The 22,809-nt window shown below is 46.6% G+C and overlaps 1 protein-coding gene across 5 annotated transcripts in view; it reads left to right on the top strand.

Annotated features, from left to right (window-relative positions):
• Positions 1 to 4,827: 4,827 nt before the first annotated feature.
• Positions 4,828 to 22,809, top strand: part of URB1 (URB1 ribosome biogenesis homolog) — an 87,418-nt gene continuing 69,436 nt past the window's right edge. For 4 of the 5 annotated variants that reach the window (XR_009262309.1, XR_009262310.1, XM_058731873.1 and 1 more), the window contains exons 1-7: positions 4,828 to 5,062; positions 8,286 to 8,425; positions 9,523 to 9,674; positions 10,625 to 10,757; positions 16,056 to 16,152; positions 18,655 to 18,740; positions 20,117 to 20,242. Coding sequence is in view for 3 of the 5 variants with exons in the window: in XM_058731873.1 (XP_058587856.1) it covers positions 4,921 to 5,062; positions 8,286 to 8,425; positions 9,523 to 9,674; positions 10,625 to 10,757; positions 16,056 to 16,152; positions 18,655 to 18,740; positions 20,117 to 20,242 (876 nt within the window). In the remaining 2 variants the exon portion in view is untranslated. Of the gene's footprint in view, positions 5,063 to 8,285; positions 8,426 to 9,522; positions 9,675 to 10,624; positions 10,758 to 16,055; positions 16,153 to 18,654; positions 18,741 to 20,116; positions 20,243 to 22,809 lie in introns of those variants that run through there. The other variant, XM_058731874.1, reaches the window with a different exon arrangement.

Raw genomic sequence — 22,809 nt, 5'->3', positions numbered from 1 at the left:
CTTGTATAAGAAAGATTTGTAAGGAAACTTGGTTTGTAAGGAAGATTTTCTCCCCAATTAATTTATTTTTGCAATCATTTTTATATCATTTTATATTATATCATTTTATATCATTTTATATTATATAGACTTATGTATACTTATTTTATACCTTAGGTGATAATCGAATACTATATTCATTATTTAGTCACTCATATTATTTTATTGGGAATTATTTCCGATTGGTTCCTGTGTCCCTCTGACATATTCCCTCTCCCTTGCTATTTTTTTTTTTCTCCAGCATTTTGTACTTTATGGTACTACAAGATGCTCTAGGCTTATTTTATGTGTGTTCTGTCCCAACCTTAGAATCAGCCACTTCTCCAAGGAGTCATGGTTCCTTTTATTTGATAATGGTATTAAACCCCAAGTTCCTGGCACTGGGTATGCTAATTACTACCGGCCCCTTCAGTGAACAGAACTAAAAAATATATGCGTATGTACCAACCCAGGTAGAATGCACCCATGTACTTATTTCAGTATCTATCCATCTCTGTTTACATTAAGCTAAACATGAGATCATACTGATGTCTCTAACTCTAATCCAGTCCTACAGGGTTCATTCTAGCCCAACCTTCTCGATCATAGGTAACTTTCCTTTCCAGTAGTTGGAAGTGTGGCCCACATCTTCTCCCATCCATTTACTGATTTCCTCAACCCCAGGATACATGAAAAGCAGTTTCAGAGCTGTTAACCCATATTGCCGTAACATGGGTCTGTTTTTGAGTCTATATTCTGTTCCACTGGGCTATTTGTCTAGTCTTTTACCATTCCCTGTAGAATTTGATTATTAAAACTTTGACATATGTCTTCATACATGATAAGGAAGATCTCCTTATTCTTTTTGGCTTAGCCATTCACAGACCTTTATCTTCCCGTACAAAGTAATCATGATTTTTTGAGTTTCCTGATTTTGATTGAAATGGCAATGGCTTTATAGTTTGATTTAGGAAGAGTTAACAAATTTGCAACATGAAGACTTTCTTCTACAAACACAGCATGTCTCTTTATTTTAGTCAAATCTTTTACAATGTTCTCCTTAAACATGCTGTGCACTCTTTTTTAGTTTAATTCTGAGATAATTTACTGGTTTCCCCCACTCCCCTTCGTGAATGGTGTCTTGTTTTCTATTACATTTTTAAATTAGCTACTGCTAAAGTAGAGGTGACGATACTGATTTGGTAATTTAACCTCGTATTTGACAACCTTGTGAAACTCTAGTTACTATTTCTGTTGAATATTCTAACTAGATGACAGTTTTATCTCTTTTCATTCTTTCATCTTTTTTGTCTTACGTCATCTCATCACCCAAGATCTTTAGTAATAGACAGTAGCATAAACAGTGGGTATCCCTATCTTTCCTATTGTCCCCCTCACAATTCAAGTGCGTCTACAGTTTTTCCATTACGCCTGATGATTGCTGCAGGCTTTGGGACATAGAGCCTTTATCAAGTTTTTTCTATTCCTAGTTTTATGTGAATTTAATAAATCATAGATTTTTTCAAAAAATAGATTTCAAAAAACCTTTTTTTTTCAAAACAATATGCCTTTTCCCATCTATTGAGATAATAACTTGTTTTTCTGCTTTAATCCATTGATGTGGTTAATGACAGACATGATATTAAACCATCCTTGTATTTCTTTTTTTTTTTCAATTAAAAAAAATGTTTATTCATTTTTGAGAGACAGAGAGACAGTGTGAGCAGGGGAGGGGCAGAGAGAGAGAGGGAGACACAGAATCTGAAGCAGACTCCAGGCTCTGAGCTGTCAGCACGGAGCCTGAAGCAGGGCTCGAACCCACAAACCATGAGATCATGACCTGAGCAGAAGGCAGATGCTTAACTGACTGAGCCACCCAGGTGTCCCTTGTTTTTTTAAGTACAGTGTTGGTTCAGGTTGGCTAATATGTTATTTACACATATGTATGTCCACAAGTGAGATTAGCCCATCATTTTCTCACTTTGTGTTACCCTTAGCTAGTTTCGTATTTAAGTTCTATTAGCCTCAAAAAGGACACTGGGATACTTTCCTTCTCTCTTGTTTTATGGAGCAAACTGAATAAGATAAAGATTATCTGTTTCCTAAAAGATTGGTAGAATTTACCTAAAAATTATCTGTACCTTGAGAAAGGCTTGATTATCATGTCATTTTATTTAATGATTGTTGGTCTATTCAAATTTTCTGGTCCCTTTTGTGCCAGTTTTGGTACGTTTGCTTTTTCTAGAAATGTATCCATTTCTTTCAGTTTTGAAAGTTTTGGGGATAGGTGTTTCTAATATTCTTTATTATTTAAAATCCTGCCAGTTTTGCTTACTTACTCTAAAAAACAAAAACAAATAGCTTTTGGTTTCTGGATATTCTTTAGTTTAGTGTTTGTTTTTTTTTTAAATTCTCTTTGTAATTGATTTCTCTCCTCATCTTTGCTTCTTTTCCCTTCTTCTATCTTTGGGTTGTTTCTGTTGTACTTTTTCCAATTCTTCATTTGAACATGTATTATTAGTTCATTTGTTTTCAATTTTTCTTGACTTCTGACAAAAATATTTTAAGCTATAAATTTTCCTCTAAGAACTGTGTCCCGCAGATTTTGCTGTATAAAGTGTTCCTTTTGTTGCATTCCAAATCTTTCATGATTTTCCAGATGGTTTCCAAGGATTACTTAGATTTTTTCTCCCTCCCAGCCTTATGGGATTTAAAAAAAAAAAAACACTATCTTCTTATTATCAAGGTTAAATTATTGCTTGGTGGCTAGAGAACATGGTCTGTAAATGTTGATTTTTTAAAAAATTTGTGGGGGCCTCTTTTGTGGCCTAGAACATGGTCAATTTTATGTCTTTCAATGTTATTTCAAAAGAACATATATTCTCTATTCATGGGTATAAAGTTCTATTACTATCAACACGAATATATTGTTGTTACTCAAATTTTCTATATTTTCTAAAATTTCTGTGTAATGAGAAGACGGTAGGTAGACCAGTCTCCATAATACCCTTGAAATTATCATTTGATATTTTATTCTCTAAGTTGGGTGTGGATTTTGCTACATTTTGCTGTTCAAAGAATAGGGCCGTCAATTCAATAACCTTGTATTTTGAGTGGTCTAGTCTAAGATTCTGGTCATTGACATAACACGTTTATTGAGAACATGGCTCTTGTACCAGGATCAGTGCAGACTTCCTGAGTGGATTTGGAAGTATATTTTTAAAAATTGAGGGGCACCTGAATGTCTCAGTTGGTTAAGTGTCTGACTCTTGATCTTGACTCAGGTCATGATCTCACCGGTCATGAGATCGACTCCTGCACTGGGCTCTGTGCTGACAGTGCAGAGCTTGCTTGAGATTATCTCTCTCCGTTCTCTCTGCCCCTCCTCCCATTGGCGCCCACTCTCTCTCCAAATAAATAAATAAATAAGTAAATAAACTTTTTAAAAAAGGCAATAAAGGAAAATAGAGGAGGGTGAGAAGAAGGGGAGTGAAAGATGGATAGGAAGAGCCCACATGAAAGGAAAGTATGAGTCATGTGAGGTCTGGGCAGAGTTTCAGAAGAAACAGCAAGTGCAATAGCCCCATAAAGGATACCAGCTTAGAATGTCATGGGGGCAGTGGTGTTTATCTTTAACAGAGCAGAGTGTTCTTCGGGACAAATAAAGCCCTTTCTCTCCATGAAGTCCTTTAATATAGAAAGCCATGTCCCTACTTGGAAGTTTACTACTTGAAAGTTTGGTAAGCCTGATACATGAACGAGTGGGGTTAGGGATCTGGCATCAGTGACTCATGGCACTAGGCTGACTGAGTCTGAAGCACCCATCCACACATTTCTCAGCCACTTTAAGTTTTTACTTACTCATTTAAACCTCCACTTTACTGCAAAGCATTTAATTCGGCTCTCAAGTCATTGACATCTTACAAGAACGCAGAACTTTTTGTCCCCCGTCAAAGCAGTTTTTCATACACAATGTATCACTTTCTCAGCTCAGGACAGCCCCAAAGATTAGGTAGGGCTGGCTCTGCTGGCTCCATTTCAAGGACGGGAACTTGGATGTGGAAGCCGCTGCACTGATCACGAAGGGTTTTCACAGAAGTTACGTCTCTCCTCGCACCTGCTTGGCCAGAAGGGCTCACGTCCTCCCATTAGTTTGGGGAAGCCTGGGATGGAAGCCAGTGTGGGGCGACATCCCACCAGACAAGTCTGGTTGGGCTGTGAGACAAGGTGCGGTCAGAGTTAAGGGCACCTGCACGACCCTCGGCCCAGGTGCCAGAGGAAGACCTCCCGCTCAAGCCCGCCTGGCATTTAGCCAGGGGCGTCCACCCTCCCGGCCAACCCGAAGGCCGTTAAATAGGGAAAGCATCGAAGCCCGTTGTTTGACAAGAGAGTTCTTCTACCGGCAGGGTCAGGGCGCCCCAGGTCGAGAACTGATCGGACTGTGCGGACGCTTAGCACCGGAGCTCGTGCCCCCAGGGAATGGAGAACCCGGGGGCTCCACCCGCCAAGACCCTCGAGAGAGCCGCTGGGGGCAGGAGGGCTCCTCCTCATTGTGGCAGGGCGGTGTCGGTTCGTCCTAAGTAGCGAGCGAGCCAGCGTGAACAACAGAAACAGGAGAAACCTCGGGGTTCGGCGCCGGGAGCACCTCCCCGAACGGGGTCTAGCTTCCCGGCCGCCCGCCCTGGTTCAGGCCCCGCCCCGCCACAGGCCACGCCCCTTCCGCCGGCCCCATCGCGCAGGCCCGCCCCGACCTCCCACGGAGGCCCCGCCCCTTCCGCCGGTCCCGCCCCTTCCTGCGCACGTGTGGGCACCTGGCACGCCGAGGTGGTACTCCGCTGTCCGCGCGTCCTCTTGCCGGGTTTCCTGGTGTGTAGATCCCGGCGCGCCCCTCCCCTCTCGGCCATGGGGGTCCCCAAGAGGAAGGCCGCGGGCGGCCAGGACAGCACGGCTCTCCGCGCGGGCGCAGCCAAGCGGGCCCGCTCCGAAGAGCTCACGGGCGTGCGCTTCAAGGCTGAGCTGCGGGGTCCGCAGGGCGCGGAGCCGGGTGAGTGCGGGGCTGGCCGGGGCGGGGAGCACGTGCGGGCGAGGCGGGTCGCGGCCGCGTGCCAGGCTCAGCCCTCCTCTGTGCACTGTTCGGTCCCGGAGTCTCAGAGCCGGGCCTTCCGGTTTGCAGACGGGAAACCGTGGCCCCGGTGCTCGGGCGTCCAGGGTCCCGGGCGGCCGGGGCCGCTGTGGGGCCGCGCGCTGCACTGTCTTGCCCTGGGCTGTCAGCTGGTGGAATCCGCCTTGCTCGGTCGTGACAGTTCTACGCGACTGCACGCCTCCTTTGGCCGGGCGGCATTCCTTAGCAACCTCTAAAACCTCTATTGCAATTGTCAGAGAAGCATATATGTATACTTGCTGAGTCCCAACTGTGAGTCATCTCGGGGCCATTCATTGAGACAGTTTGCTGGTTCTGTGGCCGTCAGCGCTATTTTCAAGATCTTTGGAGCCCCCAACACTCACGCTGATCCGATGACATGTAATAAACTACAGCATGAAGCGTCCCAGGGACTGGTCAGTTGACCAATATGGAACTGGTCTAGTCACTGGACTAGTGACCAATACGGAGCAGATTCTGTAATTTCACTTTCTGAAAAGTGTGATCACGCTTCACAACCTCTTGTAATCCATTGGAAAAGTATGTAGGTTAGGAGGAAAAAAATGCAATTGAATTTTTTAAAGAAATTTAAGGTGTTTATTTATTTTTGAGGGACAGAGAAACAGTGTGAGCAGGGGAGAGGCAGAAAGAGAGGAAGGCACAGAATCTGAAACAGGCTCCAGGCTCCGAGCTGTCAGCACAGAGCCCATCTTGGAGCTCAAACCCACTAACTGTGAGATCATGACCTGAGCCGGAGTCGGCTGCTTAAGTGACTGAGCCACTCCTGAGCCACCCAGGAGCCCCAACAATTGAATATGCTAGTATGTGAGAGCACTGGTAGTGTGTCAAAATAGAAGTGACAGCATTTCTCCCTGGTTAAAGAGATTATTAAGTTGATGGCCGGGATAGTCCCACTTAACAATTTGTCCTCCCATAAATTGTGTTTTTAAACATTTGATGCCTGCAACTTCCAGCCAGTGCTTTGAAGATGATACCTGCTTTAGCTCAGAGTGCTACATTTCAGTCATTCGTTCCTTTCTGCGTTATTTACTAGGGGCTGTGATGTGCTAGAGATACAATGGTGAGTACAAAATCAGACCTGGGCCTTGCCATTCTGGAGCACATGAATAGTGAAGTGGAGAAGGCAGGTGTCAATCAATATAATTACATATGAAGAGTTCCAAGTACCGGTCCTCCCAAGGAGGGGTACATAGGGCCTTCAGTCCTCAGACCTAATCTGGGGGCTCAAAGAGGTCTCCCCAGAGGGAGTGGCTTTTCAGCGGAGTTGTAGGTTGGGGTAGGAACAGGGACAGGAACCATTCTGGCAGAAGAAAGAGCATGCTTAGTTATTTAAAAGATTGTATTCATGTACGTGTTCACGGTTTTGCTCAGGCAGCTCCATGGGATTCAGGTGCTGCATTTGAACAGGTCTCAGAAGGAAACTCGGGTTAGGGGCGCCTGGGTGGCTCAGTTGGTTAAGCGGCCGACTTCAGCTCAGGTCACGATCTCGCGGTCCGTGAGTTCGAGCCCCGCGTCGGGCTCTGGGCTGACGGCTCGGAGCCTGGAGCCTGCTTCCAATTCTGTGTCTCTCTCTCTCTCGGCCCCTCCCCCGTTCATGCTCTGTCTCTGTCTCAAAAATAAATAAAACGTTAAAAAAAAAAATTTAAAAGAAAAGAAACTCGGGTTGACGGGCAGTGGGTACAGATGAGGTAGTTGGAAGATGCGGCGAAGCTGAAGTCAGTGGGTGAAAGTGTGAATCCGCTGTATGAGATTGTGTTGAATTTGTGTTTGAATCTGGTCTCTCTCTTGGATTCTGTCTCCCTTTTGATGTGTTCTCATAGCTTCCTGTGACACGATCTCCTGACAGATCAGAGAAGTAGAATTGACAGATGTTAGGGGTTTTGATTTCATCCAGGCATTAGGAAAGGTTTTTTTGTTGTTATTTTTGTGTTGTCTTTTTACGTAGCTTTATTGACACACGATTGACATAACTGATGTAAGTTTAAGATGTATGATGACAGGTGCCTGGGTGGCTCAGTCAGTTAAACATCCCACTCGTGGTTTTGGCTCAAGTCATGACCTCACGGTTCGTGAAATTGAGCCCTGTGTCGGGCTCTGTGCTGACAGCGTGGAGCCTGCTTGGGATTCTCTCTCCCCCTCTTTATCTGCTCCTCCATCGCACGTGCTCTCTCCTCTCTCAAAATAGAAAAACTTAAAAAGATGTACAGTGAGATGATGACACACATATACTGTGAAATGATTACCACAGTAAGCTTCAAGTATATACTACAGTACTGTTAATTATAGTCACCATGCTGTACATTAGATCCCCAGAATTTACTCATCTTACTCATTATTTTTTTTCTTTTAAGTAAACTCTGCCCGCAATGTGGGGCTCAGACTCTCCACCCCCAGATCAAGGGTCGCATGTGCTACCTACTGAGCCAGCCGGGTGCCCAGAATGTACTCATCTTTATAGCTGAAAGTCTGTACCCTTTGACTGACATCTCCCCATTTCTCCCCCCCCCCCCCCAATCCCTGCCCACCATTCTGCTCTTTGTTTGTATGAGTTTGGCTCTTTTAGGTTCCACCTATAAGTAGAACATACAGCGTTTGTCTTTCTCTGACTCACTTCACTCTGTGCCCTCAAAGGTCCATACGTGTTGCAAAAGGCAGAGTTCCTTCTCTCTTCTGGCTGAATAATAGTTCCTTGTATATACACTTAGCTACAGATAAGCTGCGCCACATTTTTTTTATCCGTTCTCTGATTTTACCCCCTTCATGGAGGTGGGTGTACAGCTTCAGGGTTAGATTGGTCTAGACCCAGAGGGTGCCCAGGAGTGGATCAATGTCAGTGGTGGGGAGGATCCCTGCCCCTAGAAGGCTTGGCTCTAAAGCTCTTCCTTTGAAAGTTGTTCCCCTTTACCTCAGTGGAGATAGAGAAAAGGCCATGTCAGAACTCTGGATGGCCCCGTCTCCGCAATGCTGCTGTGTTCTCCCTCTGGGTGAGCGGCACCTCCAGCCGCCTGGATGCTTCTGCTGGAAATCTGCCTCTGTCGCAGCGGCGGCTGTGATTGTTGCTAAGGAGACCGTCCCTGTTAACGTTTGAACGTTACTCTTATTTCAGCCTTGGAAGCATTTGTCGCTGCTGCCAAGAAGCTACCGAGGGAAGACGTGTATGATGTTGTGGAAGGGTACATAAAGATTTCGGTTGAATGTGCAGAGATTTTCCAGCTCCTGAGCGGGGAGAAGCGGCCGGAAAGTGAAGTATGTCATTCCTCACCTGGCTTGCTGAAGAGAAGACAAAGTTCACACCACTATGGTGTTGAGCTTTATGGAGAGAAATGTGGTAGAATTTCCAGAACATTATCACCTTTCTATAGAAGACTATGTTTTGTTCCTGTGTCATAGGAATACATCCAATTTTGTATCATGACTTTTTAAAGCATGTTAATGGAAAGTGCTAACTTCATGTTAGTGAGTGATACCAGAGGGAAGGACCATAGACCCTTAATCTCAATGCATTTGGTTTTGCCATGGTTTGTTTTTTTTGTTTTTTTTAAATTTATTTATTTATTTTTTTAACGTTTATTTATTTTTGAGACACAGAGAGACAGAGCATGAACAGGGGAGGGGCAGAGAGAGAGGGAGACACAGAATCTGAAACAGGCTCCAGGCTCTGAGCCGTCAGCCCAGAGCCCGACGCGGGGCTCGAACTCACGGACTGCGAGATCGTGACCTGAGCCGAAGTCGGCCGCCTAACCGACTGAGCCACCTAGGCGCCCCTGTCATGGTTTGTTTTTAAGCAATCTCTGCACCCAACCTGGAGCTCAGACTTGTAACCCCAAGATCAAGAGTCGCATGCTCCACCAACTGAGCCAGCCAGGCGCCCCCTTGACATGGTTGCTTTGTTTTGACAAAAGGGAAATAGGTAGAAGCCGCATGTCATAGTTGCACACACATATTGAGTCGAGACTTCTGGTTCCAGAGAGGTTCAGAATTCGGGATATTTATGAACCTGTTGAAATCTCAGGGTTATTGCTGTAAGACTGTCGACCTGAATATCCCCAGAGCAGGGAGGTCCAGTCATGAGTAGAGATCGCTCTTTTCATTTCATTTTGTGTAATTATAAGCCGGGAAGAGTTCTCCACTTAGCTGGACCGTGGGAGCAGGACTAATTCCAGAGCTGGGGGTCTGCCGAGCAGCCTGTGAAGCTGTCACCTTCCTGCCTTTGGCTCAGGATCTGAGCAGGCCCGTCCTGCACGTTGAAGGTTTTAAATGACTGGCTAGGACAGGAGGAGCGTATGTATAGAGGAAAACCAGAAATGAGCTGATTCATAAGCATTTTAATTCTGTCTTTGCAGACGCTATTAATATTTCAAGTTTTTGAGGCCATACTATTGCGGACAGCGAGCGACCTTTCCCATTTTCATGTTGTGGGAACCAACATCGTGAAAAAGCTGCTGAACAGCCACATGAAGCTCATCTGTGAGTCCCTGTATGCCTCGGGCTACAGGTAAGTTGCCCGCTGTTATGTGGCAAGACCAGCCGTGGGCTCGGTCTGCGTTCAGCTCTTTTGACCTTTCCTTCCCTCGGAAAGCCATGGCTCTGCCTCTCCTTCCCCTGGGGCCAGCCCCTCACGCCGTAGACTCCTACCACGCATCCTTGTCACGCCGGTGCTGCTGTTCTTTTTGCTGTTATGGGAACACTCTGGACATTCTTTACGTTTCCTGCTCTTCTGCCCTAGCAGCTCTTTGTGGTCACCGCAGTCTCCTTCCCTCTCTCCTTCAGGACCCTGTGGTCCAGAAGTGTCATCTCAGGGAGGCCTTGCTCCACTGTCCTCCATTTACTGTCACTTTCTGTCCTTTTAGCTGGCAGGCAGAAGTATCCGTTTGCAGGTCTATTCGTGCAGCCAGACATTTGACGTAACATTCTAGGTCCGTCTGTTGACTGTCCACTTCCCTTTGCTGGAATGCAAGGTGCGTGTAGGCGGGTGCCTTGAGTGTCGTATGAGATGCTGTCTTCCAGCACCTCGAACGGGGCCTGGGGTGTGGTAGGCGCGCAGTCAACCACGGGTTTTGGGGGGCAGGGGAACCGAAAGGCAGCTGAGAGCTTGCTTTTGGAGACGCCCTCTCCGAAGACATCTGTGCCCTCGGTGGCGGGGACGAGCTGCGGGTCTCCCAGTTACGTGATGAGTTAGTGGGGAGAGACCTTGCCATCTTCTTTGTGTCTCACATTTTGTATTCTTGCATCCTCTTCAGACTCTGTTTTTAAGCTTTATTTGGAGATTGTGTGAAGGTTTGGTTTTGGGTTTTTTTGTTTTTGTTTTTTTAAGCATGCCTGCTCATCTGTTTCCTTCCTTTTTCTGATTTGGGGACCGCAGACCGCACAGCCCGGAGTGCACTTGGCTTTGCAGTGAAGTGGCTTGTGCTTCTGCTCTTCCTCACGTGCCTGATGTTCCCACAGGATGGCTCGAGCCTGTCTCAACCTGATGGCCGCCATGGTGACCCAGGGTCCTGAGGCCGCCAGGGACGTCTGCAGCCATTTTGATTTGAATAAAAAGACCTTGTACACCCTGGCGACCAAGAGGGATTCAAAGGTGAGGAGCTCCCAGCGTCTTGTACCTCCCATGTGTTTCCTTGCTCTCTGGAGGGCCGTAGCAGTTTGTTTCTTGTCCTTTCTTCGACCTTGGTCTTCATGTGGGCGGAGTAGAAGGCCTGTATGTGTGGCAGAGCCTGGATGACAGGGACATCTGAGGACGGCTTCTCTGGGGGCTCAGCATCGCCGTGCCCTCCTGGCTCGTGAGGATGACATAGCTCGTGAGCGTCTTCACAGAGTAGACAGAATAACCTCCCACGTACCTCCTGATCCTATTCTGTCCATTTTGGAGAAAACCCTTGGAAGTTTCAACTAGGAAGTGGCATCATCAAGGAAGATACTTACGGCTTTTTAATGTTTCTTGTGCCTCCTGTTTGTACGTCTTATAAGGAGTAGGTGCTGGACTGTGCCAAAGAGAATGGAAGGGTGAATGGTTTTCAGGAGAGTTTTTTTTGTTTTGTTTTGTTTTTTAAATGTTTATTTAGTTTTGAGAGAGAGGGAGACAGAGGAACTGAAGCGGGCTCTGTGCTGACAGCAGTGGGCCCAACGTGGGGCTCGAACTCACAATCCATGAGGTCATGGCCTGAGCCGAAGTCGGACGTGCCCCTCAGGAGAGCTGTGTTTTTAAAAAAAAAAAAAAAGTTCCCAGGCACCTGGGTGGCTCAGTCGGTTAACCGTCTGACTTCAGCTCAGGTTGCGATCTCACAGTTTGTGAGTTCGAGTCCCACGTTGGGCTCTGTGCTGACAGCTCGGAGCCTGGTACCTGCTTCGGATTCTGTGTCTCCCTCTCTCTCTGCCCCTCCCCCGCTCACATTCTGTCTGTCTGTCTCTCTCATAAACATGAAAAAAAAATAAGAGTTCCCCGGTGGCCCTAGACGTTTCACTTGGGTTGAGAGAGGTTCTTGAGGAGAAAGCACAAGTTTGAGGACTCAGAAGCTGGAAAGAGTTGTGTGAGCCCTCCCTGCTGGCACGGCTGTGCCATCGACAGCTGGGGCTCCGTTCTCCACACCCCCATCCCGAGCACAGACGGCAGACCGACGGTCAGCAACCTGTCTGCCCAGGTGGAGGGCCACGTGAGTGTGATTTACTTCCGCACCCCGTTCTCTAACTCTTCAGGGATTCGGAGTTTCCGCACCTCCAGGTAATAGACTGAAGGTTAATCATAGTAACACCAAGTAACTTGTATGGCTTGGTGAGGTTGGGCCCCGTGTCGAGGGTTTTCCTGGAATTACAAACAAGGTGTTCCCTGAGGGGAAAAAAAAAAATCCCAGGTCTTAGTGTCTCGCGGATTCTCTTTTTTTAGTACCGTGAATTATTCACGTACTCTGTGTCAACAAATTCCGTTCATTGAGTGATGGCTCCTGACATTTAAATGCATCTCTAAAAAGAATCTGCGTGCCGTTTGCACATTAGGGCAGATGTCATGCTTCTTTGGTCTTACCTGGCAGTCAGCCTGTCAGTAATTACCCGTCAGATTCCCTCCCTGCTTCCACTCCCTCTCTCTTGACCTCAACTAGCTCAGCCTCCTAAGTAAAATATGTCAGTGCCCAGACCACCCACCAAGACACGACTGGGGCGTCCCTGCCTGAACCCCGGCTGTAGGCCGCGCCCGCTTCACCTCGGGGTCTCGGCAACTTATTTTACGTTTCCTCGGTCTGTAAAATGAGAATTATCGTTAACATGGGAGTGTTTTTACTTTGTGGCATACCTTAAATGTTTTAGGAAATGGTTTTAGACATTAATTTTTTTTTTCCCCATATAGGGATGTCAGGGACATTAAAAAAGAGAGCAGCACAGAGAATCCCCACCTACCTGTCCTCCAGCTGCAGGCGCTGCCCCCTCTCCCACATGTTTGGTTGTTTCGGGACGGTCTAGTGCCGCAAATCCCACCCGGGAACCGCATTTCCCTGTAAAAATTTCAGCGTGTACCTTTAACAAAAAATGAGCTTTTAAAAAAAAAAAACCACACTACCATCACCACACCTAATACTGCTCACAATTCTTAGTATCAGTGAATGCCCAGTTTGGTCTCCGTTTTTCCCACTGTCTCAGAAATGTCTTTACGCTTTGTGATTCAGGTCAGGATCCAGACAAGGGCCACCCATTGTGTTTGGTGGGTATGTTTCTTAAATTTCTTCCCTGGCTTTGAGTTTTGTCAAAGCCCCGCCCCCCAACCTTTTTCTCATGCCCTTCGGTTATTGAAGAAGCTGATAGATCTACAGATGTATTTTTTCTTAATGAGTGTGTTTTAGCATCTTGGAGGGAATTCTTAAAGCTTTGTGAAGAGAGTTATTTTTCATCCAGCCAAAGAAAGCACTGTTCAAATCCTTTGCCAGAGAGCAGTTTTACCAAATATGTTTTGGTCTATTTTAGACAGCGTTTTGTGGAACGAGCTGTAGAGAGCCCAGGATGCTTTCTTCCTAGGATAATAACGCTGTGAAGTCAGAGAGTAGGAATGGGGCATGTGGCCCTCTTGCCTCCAATGGAGCTTGCTGGGATGGAGGGCAGAGGCCCAGGGGACGGTGAGGGGCTGTCTGGTTGGGGGCGTGAGCGGGAGGCAGGGCAGTGGCTGCTTGGAGGGGGTGCGCGCTGTGTCTAGGGTGATCTTGGTGTGTTCACAGTCAGGGGTCTGAAATTGGGGGCTGGCTGGGATATGCGAGATGGAGGCCAGGAGGTGAGGACCCACTTCCATATCAGTTCGAAATTCATTGCTGGGGGGACCCTTGAGGGGATCTAGTCCAGCTGCTGTGTACAAGCAGGATGGAAGGATCCAGAGTGGCACATAACTGCAACCGACCTTCTAGGGCCCTGACTCCCAGTACTTAAGTGGGCATCCCCCCCCCCCCCCAAACTTGTAGAACCTTTCCAGCCAGCCAGCTAGCAGCATGTAGCTGCTAAAACTTACCAGGCAAGTTTTGGCATCTCACCAGCATTCTTGCAGAACACGAGACACACGTGGGTCGAGATAACAAGTTAACTGTGCTTGAGTTAGTTGATGTGTTTCTTTCAACGAGGCATCTAGATGATTCAGGAGCGGTGGCTCCTTTAAGCGTCCTGAGGACAGGGACGGTATCTTAGTCATCTTTGAGTGGTCTCTCAGCCCGAGATTATGGCCTCTTGAATATAACTGCTGTTTGCACACCACTGAATTGTTGTGTTTTGAAGGCACTAAAGCATTGCAGGTACGCTGAGGAAAAGCAGCTCACTTTCAAGACCTTAGTGACCGTGGTACCCAAACTCTGTCTTGTGAGGAGGCCCACAGAGTCGTCCCTGGAATGGGGAGCATAGTTTTCAGCGCTTAGTGTATTTGGAATAAACCAGGATTGGTCTGAGAGGGTCTTGCTGAAATGCCGTGGGGCATGGATGGAAGTGGAGACCCAGTGAGGACAGCGAATGTGCAAGGCCTCTGTCTGGATGTTGCAGGGTAGGGGTCTGATGGCCTTTCTCTTCTCCCTAAGAAACAGACACCCGATGGGGCGCCTGGGTGGCGCAGTCGGTTAAGCGTCCGACTTCAGCCAGGTCACGATCTCGCGGTCCGTGAGTTCGAGCCCCGCGTCGGGCTCTGGGCCGATGGCTCGGAGCCTGGAGCCTGTTTCCGATTCTGTGTCTCCCTCTCTCTCTGCCCCTCCCCCGTTCATGCTCTGTCTCTCTCTGTCCCAAAAATAAATAAAAAACGTTGAAAAAAAAAAAAAAAAAAACAGACACCCGACAAAACAAGACAGAATTAATTCAGTTCTCATGTAGAGGCCTAGGTGGTTCCAAGTGCGATCCCTGCAGATTGAGAAAAAGCAAGATGAAAATGCCGTGGCAGCTCGGAGGAGAAAGCACTTGTCCAGTCAGACGTAAAGTCGAGCACGAGGCAGTATGTTTGTACAATTATTTCCTGTTTTCCAGTTCCAGTACGTACTCACTTAGTAGCTGCATGTCCTTGAGTGAGTTTTTAAAGCCCGTTTCCTCATCTGTAAAATGGGTGTAGAAGGCATCTCCACCTCAAGTTGTTCAGAGGAGTAAATGAAGTAACAGATATGCAGCCTTTGACTTAGTGTCTGGTGTAGTGAATGCTCAGTAAATGACATTGGCCGCCGCCGCCTCCTCCTCCTCCTCCTCCTCCTCCTCCTCCTCCTCACCACCACCCTGCCACTACTAAATGGAATGGAACCATCTGGAAGGCGGACTTCTTAATCTTTCCGGGCATTCAAGGAACTAATTCTCCGTGGCATTAACTTATTTCCTGACAACCAATTAGGATACCTTTGGGAACTCAAGTAGGGAGGAGGTGACAGTTGAAGGAGTGGAGGATCCCAGCGTGTGAGCTGCTGCTGGTACAGCCGGTGAGCGATCCGCGTGACCGCTGGCGTGTGAACCCGATGAGACACGCGTGTGTCTTAAAATTACTGGGAGGGAAAGCTGATCAGATGGCCCCCGCGACTTCCCCTGAAGTGTTGGCTACTGGTCATGGCCTGTGGGCCTCCTCGGGGACGCCCTCTGTCTTGGGTCGCGGCAGAATAGCGCGGATGTCAGTCCCAGGAAGGCCACGCAGGGTTGGTGACAGGGCAGCGTCTGGGCCGTGGTGTCTGGTGTGAATTTATAATACCTGATAAAACCCAGACAGCACCTCATTGGTGTCAGCAGAAGCAGAACCAGTCTTTCCATTGGCTCTGGATTTTCAAAAATGTGTATATTATTTCATTGGCAAGTGAAGTAGATGGTGTCTGGACAGGCTGGGAATCTTCTGCTCCATACCAAAGTGGTCCAGACACCCAAAATGTTTACGTTATGACCGGGAAGGGGACTCAGCCAAACTTTACCCATGTTTCTTTTTTTTTTTTTTGATTTTTTTATTAAAAAAGATTTTTTTTTTTTGATCTTTATTTTTTGAGAGAGAGACAGCATGTGAGCTGGGGAGGAGCAGAGAGAGATGGGAGATGCAGAATTCGAAGCAGGCTCCAGGCTCTAAGCTGTCAGCACAGAGCCTGACGTGGGACTCAAACTCACAACCTGTGAGATCACGACTTGAGCTGAAATCAGACGCTTAACCGACTGAGCCACCCAGGTGCCCCTACCCATTCTTTTCTATTTAAAAACAGCTTGAAAGACAAGGAAAAGTAGAGCAGAAGATTGAGGGAGAAGAGCAGAGAAAAGGTTCCATGTTCCCATAGAGACATGACCGTTGTTTTAGATTTTGAGCCTTCTGACGGCACAAGCCCCAAGGCCTCTGTGCCATTGGGACGGGAGGGGCGTGCGTGCCGCCAAGTCCCTGCTTCCTGCACGTGACACGTGGTCTCCTTCGCCCCCCCAGGGTGTGCACGACGTCCGGCTGGCCTACATTCAGTTCGCCCTCTCCTTTCTGATCGCCGGCGATGACAGCACGATAGCACAGGTGCTGGAGTTGAAAGGTAGGTGCGCCTCTTTGTCTCGTAGCAAAGCCTGGTGGCGATTGTGTTTTGGAAAATCTGCCGCAAAATATTTTTCCAGGTTGAGCAGTCTGCAGCCTTTACGGCCGCTGCACACACTAGAATGTTGGACGTGTGTGCGGCGAAGCCGCGGTCGGTGCGGTTTTGATGTCGCTCGTGAGCACCGACAGAGGCATTCCTGTCATGCTACCTGGAATGCTGGGCGACGTGCTGACAAAGGAGAGATGCAAACTTGAGACTCGCGTACAAACAAAGGAGGCTCTGTGGCTCCAGAACATGCACAGATACGTAGCCCTGGCTGCCCGGCCCTCCTTAGTAATTGACTTCGGAAAACTAAAGTTTAGTTACTTCGGTGGCCTTGCTGAGTGTTACCAGAATATCGGTAATGGGGCTTCAGAGAAGTCTAGCTGGACCACCTTCTGGTGGCTGTGGCCCGAGAGCCTGTTCGGGCCGCTTGCTCCTCATCGAGAGATTCAGTAAGACGGAGAATGATGGCACTAGAAGGAAGGCACTTCGCATGTAGCAGGTGTTCGGTGTGATACCAGGCTCTGTGCGCAGGTTGCACGTCCTTGCCAGAGCTCTGGGAGTCGGAGGAACAGCACGGTGCCTGTGGCCCGGGGTGGCCGGGTCTCCAGTCCTTCTCTCACCTCCCCCAAGGTGGGAGCCTTAGAGCTGTCTCTGGACGACTGCCAGCGACCGTTTAGGAACAGGGTGGTGGGTGCCGGTCACTCCATACGGTGGCAGCCCTGGTCCACGCAGGTAGCCCCATTGACGGGGGAGGCGGTGCCACGGAGGAGACCCCTTCGTTGCACGGTGCAGCAGACAGGCCTTAACCGCTTGTGGCCGCTCCTGTGTGAGGTCTGCTGCTGCTGCTCCCAGGGCTAGGGTTCTTCCGAATTCCCGTGGTCGTCTGCGCCGTCCGGCCTTTATTAAAGGACGGCGGTTTGGGGTTACTTATGTGCGCTGCTGATGGGGCAGGGTTGTACTTCAGTTAATGTTTTTGCAGGGCACTTTGCAAAACTTGAAAAACGCGTCGAAACTTTAAAAATGTGTGATCCAGCAGCCATTCCACGTCTAGCCATTTATCCTAAGGGTAGAATTAAGGATGTGAGTAGAGGTTTTCTTAGTGGATAATTTTTTCACGTTCGCTGAAAATTGGACTCCTCCTAACTATTGACCGTCAAGGGATTGATTGCACAAACAGGACTAATCGTAAGGTGGAACGCAGCTGTTAGAAATGACGTAGAAATATGCTTCCCGATGTCAGCCTTTTATTTTTATTTTTATTTTTTTTATTTTTATTTTTTTAAAAATTTTTTTTAACGTTTATTTATTTTTGAGACAGAGTGAGACAGAGCATGAATGGGGGAGGGGCAGAGAGAGAGGGAGACACAGAATCAGAAGCAGGCTCCAGGCTCTGAGCCATCAGCCCAGAGCCCGACGTGGGACTCGAACTCACGGACCGTGAGATCGTGACCTGGGCCGAAGTCGGACGTCTAACCGACTGAGCCACCCAGGCGCCCCCAATGTCAGCCTTTTAAACAACATATGATGGGGTGTAGACTCAGTTGTAAAACTCGAGTACCCCATTTTACTGAAAGATACATTTAACGGACTATGGATATATCAGAAGGTTAGCGGTTAACTAGTTACCTCTGGGTAGTGGAATTATGTTTGCTTTCAAATTTCATCCTTTTGGTTTGTTTGGTATTTTCTGATTTTTCTTCTTTTGAGAATGAATTTCCTTTGTAGAAAATATGTGTGTGCCCTTTGAGCACCTCTGGAGCAAGCAAAATTCTAATCGCTTTGATGTTTCTGCCCAGTGTCACCGTTACGTTAGTCATGATACGGCATCGAGCTGTGGTAGCTGATTCCTTGGAGATCAAAAGCATGAAAAGAAAGCAGACAGACACATCATCCCGAATTCTACCACAGTCAATAAAATGATTTAAAATATAAATCTGGGGGCGCCTGGGTGGCTCAGTCGGTTGAGTGTCCAACTCTGGATTTCGTCTCCGTTGAAGACGGATCGAGTTCTACATCTGGCTCCGTGCTGAGCATGGGGTCTGCTTAAGATTCTCTTCCCCTCATTCCCTCTGCCCCACTCCCTGCTAGCCCTCTCACCAAAAAAACATATATAGATAAAGATATAGGTATCAGCAAATCTAAGCAAAGAGAGAAATTCAGCAAAATTGTACGTACATTCTCTGTCAAATAGTCAATATGAAGGACAGTAAAACAGAACTACTGAACCTCTTTAATGGCTCTGTCATTGTTTTACCTTTAGATATTGATTTCCCATGTCATGAAGTGGTTTATTCCTACTGTGAACATGTATAATCGAAAAGGACAAAACCTTCAGAAAATAAAAAAGGGAGCGAATGGCATTGTTTGCTGTGCCACTTTATGAAGTAATTTGTTCTCTCATCTGCTCTCGTGTTCAAAATATTTTTGAGTTTAATGCTTTGAACCTTTTCCTTTCAGAATTTATTCCTTGCATTTTTAGCTCGGGCATAAAGGAAGACAGGATTTCCACCGTCAATATTTTGTTGTCCACGCTGAAAGCAAAGGTACGTGTTTGGTACTCAGTGTTGTTCTGCGGTTTGTCTTCCCCAGGGTGTGACAGGACCCTAGAGCCACAATGTCTTAGGGCACACAGGCTGGGGGATGGCAAACTGTTCCTTCGGGCTGCAGTTTTGTCACCCCAGGAGACATGCTGTTGCTTGCCCTTTCACGGGAAGCCACAGGGATAATTGGGAGCTGTAAGTTATGGCTGTTTTCATTTACACACCCGGCAAAATGTGACTATGTATCGCCTTATATATTCTGCCTTTTACAAGCATCTTGTAGAAACTTTAAAACTGGCTGAACGAATCACTGACTTTAATACAGAAGCAACTTAAATGCTCAGTTAGAAAAACTCTACGACTCTGCCAACACAAAAAGTCGTTAAAAGCCATGAACTGGCAATCCATATAAAAATGGCTGATTAGCATAGTATTTAAAACTGTGGTTCTCAGCTGGGGGTGGTTTTGCCCCCTCCACTGTAGACATTTGGCAGTGTTGGAAACGTTTCTGGTTGTCATAACCGGGGAAGTAACAACTGGCACCCAGTGGGTAGAGACCAGGCCCAGCGTCCTGCCCGCACAGGTCCGTCCCCTGCAGCAGTTATTTGGGCCAGAATGTCAGAGTGCTGAGAAGCCCTGATTTAAAGTAACACAGGTCATGAGGTACAGGTTTTTTCCGCCAACGAAATTAGCACTGACCTTTTAAAACAATGCCGTTCAGTGCTGGCAAAAGTACCTTTGAGTCGGGTGCTTTTGTGGAGGCAGTGTTCTAGCAGGTCTGGCGGTGTGCGTTAGAGGTCTTCAACATGTTCCCAGACTTGGGAACCTCAGAACCACCCAGGACACCCTGGGAGGCACCGGGAGTGGGTTTGAGGGGAGCTGAGGCCTTGTGCCACAATTCCGAGTGCATAATCAGGGACGCAGGCAGGACTCGGCGCAAGGAAGCAGACGATAGAGTGCAAACAACCTCACTTTGCACCCCCCGGGGGACGGTGACATAAATTATGGTCGCTAGAATGATAGCCTTCCAAAATGGTGTTCTAAAGGAGTTTTTAATAACGTGGGAAAAGTTCATACTATTTAAAAGTAGGCAGAAAACTATATATAATCTCACAGAGACAAAAACAAAACAAAACACAACAGTGATACACATACATCTTCTGTGTTGCGGGATGGAGGGATGAAAGGAAGTATACCAGATGCTAACTGTATCCTAGGACGGTTCAGATACCGATGAATTTTGTTTTTCTCTTTATGTTTTTCCTTTTTCTGGTCAAATATTTTGCCGTGGGCCCGCAGGATTTTGGTAATGATGAAAAACAATACACACTGTTGTGAAAATCGAGCTCCTTGAAATTCGTGTGTTTTATTGTTTTCAGGTAGTTCACAATAAAAATATCACAAAAACCCAGAAGGTGCGTTTCTTTACGGGGCAGTTGTTGAACCATATAGCAGCTCTCTACAGCTGGAATGGGATTGTTGACGTGAACCTGGAACATGGCAAGGTACAGTCCTGTTGGGTTTGAGTTGACCTCACTGTTAGTGTGTGAGCCTCACAGCTGGAGACTGGGGAGCGTACCCCCTAAAGTCCCTCCATTCGATCTGTTTCTCTTGGCTCGTGGTTATATTGATTCTCTGCTTACATGAAATATGATCTTTTTAAAGTTTTGGTTTTTTCGTGTTTTTTTTTTTATAAGATTGTTTCTATTCTCTGAGGTATTTTGATATTAGACTTTTTTTTTTCTACCTTGAAGGGAAAACCGTTGCTCCTTTTAGCTGAGTGACATGCTGGTTTTCCCTGCTGGGCTTGCCCAGTAGACGCATAGTATTGACCCAGGCTCTCTCCTCCTCTCATTTACCTCTTCTTTTCCTTCTTTCCATCCTGTTCATACCAGCTCTTAGAGTTTCAAGGCCCGTTGCTTTTACTTCCAAGTGTCTAGGAAAACCCCAATTTCCTCACCTACTGACATGTGTAATTTATTTTGTAATAGTTCCTCAAACGTTGAATTAGAACAGTTGCTTTCTAGTTGACCCAAGGCCAGTGTACATTTTAATCCTCATTTTGATTTTCTTCAGGGTGTTTCGGAACATGGACTTGGCCAGAGTAGTGAAGGCTCAGACTTCCTGTGAACTTTATAGTAATTTACCTCTCAAGAGCCCTGTGTTTTATGTCCTTTTATCTTTGTGACTGGCCTATGTCCTCTTGTTTTGAACATGTTTTGTATGCCCTATTATCAGGAAGCCTCGGGGGCTTAATAAAAACACTCCCAAATGTGGAATTTTATTCAAAAGACCAAGAGAAATTAAGTCATTCTTAAGCTTGTTTAAAACTACAGGTTTAAACTTGCCCCTCTTAAGAGTATTTTTTAATCTTTTTTTTTTTAATGTGTCTGCTTTATAGGTGAGGACATTCGAATTCAGGGAGGTCAGTAATGCTCTCACTACTGGTTACATTCTGGTGTCCAGCCAGAAGCTGTCCAGGAGCCCGTTAAGAGTTGCCTCATTAGAATAAAAAATGTTCCTACCACGTAGAACATTCCAGGGGATTTTGGAGCCTTGTGTGAGAATTGGTGTTACCCCCATCACACAAGAAATTACTGGAGTCCTAGGGGCTCTCCGCCAGGAGCTGGGGTTGAAGACCAAATACAGTTGACCCCTGAACTATGCAGGGGCTGGGAGGGCCGACCCCCCTGCAGTCAAAATCTGTGTATAACTTTTAACTCCCCAGAATCTTAACTACTGGGGCACCCGGATGGCTCAGTAGTTAAGCACCCAACTCTTGATTTCAGCTTGGTTATGATCTGGTGTTCATGAGTTCGAGCCCTGCTTCAGACTCTGTGCTGATAGTGCAGAGGCTGCTTGGGATATTCAGTCTCCCCCTCTCTCTGTCTCTCTCTGTCTCTCTCTCTCTCTCAAAAAATAAATAAATAAACATTAAAAAAGAAAAAAACACTTGGGGTGCCTGGGTGACTCAGTCAGTTAAGCATCCGACTTCAGCTCAGGTCATGATCTCACAGTTGGTGGGTTTGAGCCCCATGTCGGGCTCTGTGCTGATAGTTCAGAAACCTGGAGCCTGCTTTGGAGCCTGTGTCTCCCTCTCTCTCTCTCTGCCACTCCCCTGCTCGCTATCTGTCTTTCTGTCTCTCAAAATAAATAAACATTCAGAAAAAAAATTTTTTTTAACTCTACTAATAGCCTACTGTTGACTGGAAGACTTATGCGTAGCAAAAACAGTCAATTAACACATATTTTGTATGTCATATGTATTGTAAACTGTATCCTTACAATAACGTAAGCTGGAGAAAAGTAAATGTTATTAAGGAAATCATAAGAGAATACATTTATAATACTGTACTGCATTCGTGGGGAAAAAAAGTACACATAAGCAGATCTGTGCAGTTCAAACCTGTGTTGTTCAAAGGTCAGCTGTATTTCTTTCTTTCTTTCTTTTTTTTTTTAATATATGAAATTTATTGTCAAATTGGTTTCCATACAACACCAGTGCTCATCCCAAAAGATGCCCTCTTCAATGCCCATCACCCACTTTCCCCTCCCTCCCACCCCCCATCAACCCTCAGTTTATTCTCAGTTTTTAAGAGTCTCTTATGCTTTGGCTCTCTCCCACTCTAACCTCTATTTTTTTTTCCTTCCCCTCCCCCATGGGTTTCTGTTAAGTTTCTCAGGATCCACATAAGAGTGAAACCATATGGTATCTGTCTTTCTCTGTATGGCTTATTTCACTTAGCATCACACTCTCCAGTTCCATCCACGTTGCTACAAAAGGCCATATTTCGTTCTTTCTCATTGCCACGTAGTATTCCATTGTGTATATAAACCACAATTTCTTTATCCATTCATCAGTTGATGGACATTTAGGCTCTTTCCATCATTTGGCTATTGTTGAAAGTGCTGCTGTCAGCATTGGGGTACGAGCGCCCCTAGGCATCAGCACTCCTGTATCCCTTGGGTAAATTCCTAGCAGTGCTATTGCTGGGTCATAGGGTAGATCTATTTTTAATTTTTTGAGGAACCTCCACACTGTTTTCCAGAGCGGCTGCACCAGTTTGCATTC

This window comes from Neofelis nebulosa, chromosome 5 (assembly GCF_028018385.1).
Source record: "Neofelis nebulosa isolate mNeoNeb1 chromosome 5, mNeoNeb1.pri, whole genome shotgun sequence".
NCBI classification, from domain to species: Eukaryota; Metazoa; Chordata; class Mammalia; order Carnivora; family Felidae; genus Neofelis; species Neofelis nebulosa.
The sequence above is the reverse complement of the archived record's forward strand: the minus strand, read 5'-3'. Positions and strand labels throughout refer to the sequence as shown.